This window comes from Gymnodraco acuticeps, unplaced genomic scaffold (genome assembly GCF_902827175.1).
Source record: "Gymnodraco acuticeps unplaced genomic scaffold, fGymAcu1.1, whole genome shotgun sequence".
NCBI classification, from domain to species: domain Eukaryota; kingdom Metazoa; phylum Chordata; class Actinopteri; order Perciformes; family Bathydraconidae; genus Gymnodraco; species Gymnodraco acuticeps.
Window position 1 is genome coordinate 242,286 of NW_022992158.1, and position 6,000 is coordinate 248,285.

Sequence of the window (6,000 nt, forward strand, 5' to 3'; positions counted from 1 at the left end):
TGACCACCACCACTAATAGCACTCAGGACCATTTCCCTCGGCCATCTCACTAATACACAACAACGCTTCACTTGTGCATACATATATTCACATTACACTAGAAACAAAACACCTAATTCAAGAATGAGCAGTAATGTATAAAATACATTTGGCTATTAATAAGTATAATCCTGTGTTAGATTCTGCTTCCTAGCATTTGCTAAATGTGATGACTAGCATCTATTCTTTGTTATCAGAATAATCTCATGAGTGTACCAGAGTGAACCCAGCCGATGGCGAACCCTGTTGGCTTCACATAAATGCTGAATAATACCTCAGAGGCAGGACCTCACACGACTCCTCTGCGGCACAACAGCTGCAAATAGAGCCCTTAGGTGACCCTAAGAAAATGGTTCATCCATACAGAGATCAAACAAATAAGACAGGCAAAAGTATTTATATTTTACTCTTCAAGACGCCCACATTATGTCTTGATATGAAGCAGTACGCTCGGTCGAAGAGCGATAGTCCTTATAAGATGATGCAAAGCTTGCTTGTACAACATGCAGAGCAATAATAGAGCATTACAGCATCTTCAGAGGGGAGCTGAATAAAACCCGGCACACAGAGGAAATGCTACTCATCTTGTTGCATCAAACAACAGCAAGCTGATCAAAGAGACTATCACTAAAGAGAAGAGAGCGTTCCTTTAAAACTGTCATTCAAAGCACTTTCATATCAATTTCCCTGACTTGATGAAAGTTATATAAAACAGCAATGAGTGAACAGAGTCGTTGGTAAACACTTCACTTGTCTGTTGATGTCCCGACCAGTGAGAATACTCCATATAATATAACCAAATGTAAATCTGAAATTTGCTCGGCTTGAGCATTGTTATGCAACGTTATAATTATTTTTAGCACAGCATTAGCTCCAGAACAGTAATTGGTACCATAACAGGGAAACTTTAAGGTTTCCAGTGGATGTTTTGCCCTTCTGTAAGGCTATGGAGCTACATGCAGATCCCTGTTTTGTAATTGTACACAGGCAAGATACATTCTTGCCAGGGGTTTCACACTATTCAACTGATCTAGAAGTGGCTGTAAGATGCCAAGATCTGCAGGAAAGGGACATCAAAGGCAGAGAAGAAGAACACTTATAGTGTACATTCAATCTAAACAATGCAATATTTAGAAAACTAATCTTTGCATGTCGAAGGAAATGCATTCAACATGTTTTTTAGACCTCAAGATTACAAACAAGGCAACTTTTAGTGACTCTGAATAACTAAAGATAACTCCACATGAATAACTAAAGATAACTCCACATGGGACTTTTAAACACCAATTAATGTCCTGACTTATGACAACTCTACAGTCCTAACACAAATGTCCATGTTACGTTAATTAACGGACATTAAAGTAATCTGAATCAGATGTTTTACCAAAACCATATTAGGTCGGGGGACAGGCACTGCTGAAGGCCTGGCAGGCTGTAAGCCGCTGTGTTTATCCTGTCAAGGTATGTTAACACCAGGCTGCATTCCTGTAGTCCCTAAATTGCAGTGTAAGATTACAGCCCAGCTGAGTGCGCACTCATACACACACATACACAAACATGGGGAACTTTAAAGCAAGAGGAAAGGCGTTGGATGACGAAGCCGTGACCAAAGTGGCAGCAGCAACAGGCGGCGCATGGAGGGCCGACACCTGCCATTTACTGCGGACGACCAACATGAGGTGGAGCTAAAAACAAGTTCATCAAGCACTGAGAATAAAAACAGATCCACGACTTCCCCTCTGCAATGATTTCCATACAAGCATTACTTAAATCACAAAGGAATAACAGTTGTATAAGTACTGCGTATCCTGCTACCACTCACTCTAATGCATGATGTGTGGAAAGTGTTTAGTCTGGGCATAAACAAGTAGAGTAAGAGAAAAGTGAAGGTTGTTGAAGGTCTCTGCAGACCTATAGCTCCATGACACTCATCCTTTACTGGGCTTTCATAGCAGCATGTTTACAGTGTCTGCCTGGAGGGAAATCATCTCTGTAAAGAGGTGGAGTAAAACTAACTGACTGCATCAATAACATGCAGACAGGTGAGGGAAGGTGTTTAGATATGGGAGGACACTGCCATTTAGACTTGGGTGGCACACAAAAACAACACTAGACACCTGGATATGTGTCTCAGTCACCTCTTAATTACACTGCAGTGTGGCTCAATATGAATGAGATTATATAGTATCGGAGTCCAGAACAAAAGGTATTATAGGTGTTAGGAGATTGGTGTCAACACCTGATTGGCACTGTGCATGCATGATACAAATATTCAGCAGAAAGAATGAATAATGTTTAATCTAATCCGTCTGACAACAATACCTGATGATTTGTTAACAGGTCTGGTTTACTAAAACATAATTGTGCAAAGTGAAACTAAACTAGAAAATCAAATGCATGTAAAACGTTGACACTGTGGTTTGGACCCAAAAGGTAGAGGTATGTCAGTCAGTGCCCTCCACACACAGCGTTCAAGATAAAACACAAATGTTTAACCTTGTATTCTCCAGCTGTCTGTCTTTCTTATTTAATGAATTAATGTGAATAATGTGCTGTAATTTGGGGAAAGCTTTACAAGTATGTGTAATATTTGTAATGCCTTATAATGTCTTTACACATTTAGCCATTATGTTAAAACACGTTTCAGCAAACAATGTAAATGTGGAAAGGGGATGGGCCCCAGATATGTAAGTAGGAAGAAATAAATGTAGGAAGATAATTAGCTTTCTTTGAAAATCAATATAGGATAGGTTGCTTTTCTTTGTAATATATAAATATTAGGCATTTTTCCCCATCATCTGATATTTATTTATATATTATTTATATCTATTTAATTAAGAGAAGATGACAGTAATTGGTACATAAGATATTAATTAGGAGATTTGGCTGCATGGTGACTAGAAGCAATAAAATATGTCAAGTAAAATGTATTATTTTCACAAAAGGTCCTTCCTACAGTATGTTTTCTCACTTTCCAAACATTGCACAAAGTGAAAACGTGTTATTGGTAATAGAATAGAAAGTGTGTAGGATCTCCAGCAGCTTCTGGGACAGTAGAGTAGATTATAATAGCAGCTGTTTGCCACATAATGGTGATGACAGACTGGAGGTCATGGTACCTTAGCACAGCCAGGCTAATGTTGGGCACATGAGCTCTTTTGAAAATTACAGGATAGGCTGTGAGCGAGGAGTCTGTGTCATGTGGATGGAAAATAATAAGTAAATAAAAAACATGATTGAATTGAGGCAGGTGTAGACGGAAACGAACAGAAGGGAGTTTTCACTTGAAGAAGATGAAAGCGGTGCGCACTGAATCACAGCACCTTTTGCCATCTTGATTGTGCCCCGTTACACGGACACGCTCCTTTCACAACATCATGGTATTTTGGGGGGAAATTAACAAACCGTCACGCTCAGGAATATTCCTATCGAGCATGTGAGGCGTATACTTGCAAGGATATCACGGAGAATTCGGTTTTAATACACCTTTATAGGTGTTGCATCACCTTGCGTACCTGGCTGTCTCCGGTCCAGGAAAAAAAAAAACCAGCAACCCCGCCTTCACTGCAGTAATGGTACTGACCGCCATTCCCTTCCGCACACCGCTCAGGAAATTGTATAACGAATTACCGCAACACAATAGATGGAAACGAGAGGTTTGACGGTGAGCCCTTTAAGCACTGTTATTGTGGAGGAATAGCACAGGAATAACCACCTTGTGCACCAAGAATTGCGCGTGCAGACTCACACGAGCTGCAGAAACCATACAACCAATCCATACACAATAAGAAAAAAAGCATAAAAGCGGAGATAAAACGTGCACAAGTGGGTCAGAAATGTGTGTCGAGGAGATAAATCCCGCGAGAATAAAACCAGGCGAGCATCCATCCAAAGCTGGCATGGCACACACGGAGAAAAACTACACAAAAATCATCTCTACCTGCACAAGTTGACATTTGGAGCGGTTTTCCTGGCTCCTACCGAGACAGAGGCTTTAGGGAACGGCGAGCAAATCCTCTTCCGGTAACGATCGAGAGCCGCAGGTGTTATTTCTGTTTAATTCTAGGCCGTTTGTCAGCCCCGTTATCCGCGTTCAGGTAAACATGATGATGATGAGGATGATGATGATGATGGCTCCTGTACGGACGCACAGTCACCGTCGTGTCGTCAGAAGGAGAAAAAAAGGTGCTTTCCAGCCCCTCGGCTCACACACATTATGCCTCATAACGGTGTGTAAAAATATATAAATATATCCCTTTACTTTTTTTATTGGCTCATACGATGACAGAGGGGGGAGCACAGGTAAGGAACCGACCAATGAGGGTCTCTTGTTAAAAAGGGTTGTGTAAATGTACAAAAACCACGCCTAGATTATATTTTTATATATTTACTTCATCACAGGTGGATTTAAAAATAGTTTATGGTGTGAAAATATGTTCAGACCCCGCAACACCTATTCTGAAATCATTCTTATAATAACTACTCCCTGTAGGTGATGTTATTACAACTATATTACAGCACAACATAGGATCCGATCATGCCAACACTGACAGACAAATATATACTAAAAGTCCATAGTGTTATAAGGCAAAATCGAAACCTATGCTGATAAACAAAACCAAAAGCATTGCTTATAATGACCAAAATGCAGCAAACAACATTAATCTTCAGCATTGATATCCCGAATTAACAGGTGCAAAAAGAAACAGCAGCACATGTGCAATAGGAGCGATTTGCAAGACAATCAAAGAAAACTCACGCTAAACAACAACAACAAAAATGAATTATTAAAGCTAAACTGGTGCAGGCAATACGGAAATGCATGCATAAAGATATATTTGACCAAAACTACTTGAGCAAGGTTAATAATATGATTTTGTACTCTTACCTTAACTAAGGGAACATGTGGTGCTGCAGTTGTGGCAGGGAGGGGTGAAGTGGAGATAAAATAAACATCCCATCTCTTTGCCATCAGCAGCAGCAGAGAACCAAACCCCATGCAAAGAATCCCATGCATCCACCATCAAAACAAACAGATAAAGTGAACTATACTGACCAGGAGGGACAAACTGCACCGTCCGGGGCCGAGCGAGCAGCAACAACCTCGCCCTAAAAAAAAACGCACTAAAGTACAAACTGCACTCTAACGGGCCACGTTGTTATGCGTAAAGCCCCGCAACCTGCCGCCAAGTGCTGCAAAAGTGGCCGAAAAGTAGAGAAACAAAGTGAGGAAAAGTGAAGTAAACGAATAATACAAGTACCAAGCGCTCCTCGGGGTTATTATAAGTGCCGGATAACGGTTCACTCTTGTCAGCCATGCATGCACCGCTAGGCGGAGAGAGCAGCCAGCAGCCAGGTATAACGGTACACCACCACCCTGGGATATAATACTGCACAAAACTCCTCGAAACGTGGTCCAACTCACTCCCCAAAAGTCACCAGAAGTAGTTAACCGAGTGAAAAGCTCTCCATTCGCCCGCATGGATCACCCAGCAAAGATTAGGCAGGAGTTTTTTACTTACCGCTGCTCCTCTTCGGGTTAGCCTGTTTTCTGCGCTTACACCTGGGGCCATCCGCCATGATCCTCTCGCTGAGTCTGAAGCGCAGCCGCTCGCTAGTCACCTCCTCCCTCCTCCTGCTGTCTCCCCCCTCCTCTTCCTCACCGTTCCTCACCCCTCCCTTCCCCTGTCCGCTTTACGACATCACCTTCTCCCCGCAAAAACACCTGGTTTGCGACACACTCGTCCGCCTTTACGGCATCACCTTCTGCAAACACCTCAACACGTGGCCCCTCCTACTGGCCGCACATGGGTGTGTGTTGTTTCCAAACTGTGGTCCTCCCGCCCTGTCAGGGACGTCCCGGGACACAAGCTCACACGAATACATCAAATACAGAGGTGGAAGAAGTACTTCTAGCTTATACTTGAGTAAAAGAGTGTAGGAATACTTTGTAACAAGTAA

At 42.1% G+C, this 6,000-nt stretch overlaps 1 protein-coding gene across 1 annotated transcript in view; it reads right to left on the reverse strand.

Moving 5' to 3' along the window:
• LOC117538614 (zinc finger E-box-binding homeobox 1-like) overlaps window positions 1-5,674 on the reverse strand; it is a 65,791-nt gene extending 60,117 nt beyond the window's left edge. Inside the window, 1 exon segment of the mRNA XM_034204472.1 lies at window positions 5,562-5,674. Within this exon segment, the coding sequence (XP_034060363.1) occupies window positions 5,562-5,619 (58 nt within the window). The 5' untranslated portion in view covers window positions 5,620-5,674.
• Between the last annotated feature and the right edge of the window lie 326 nt (window positions 5,675-6,000).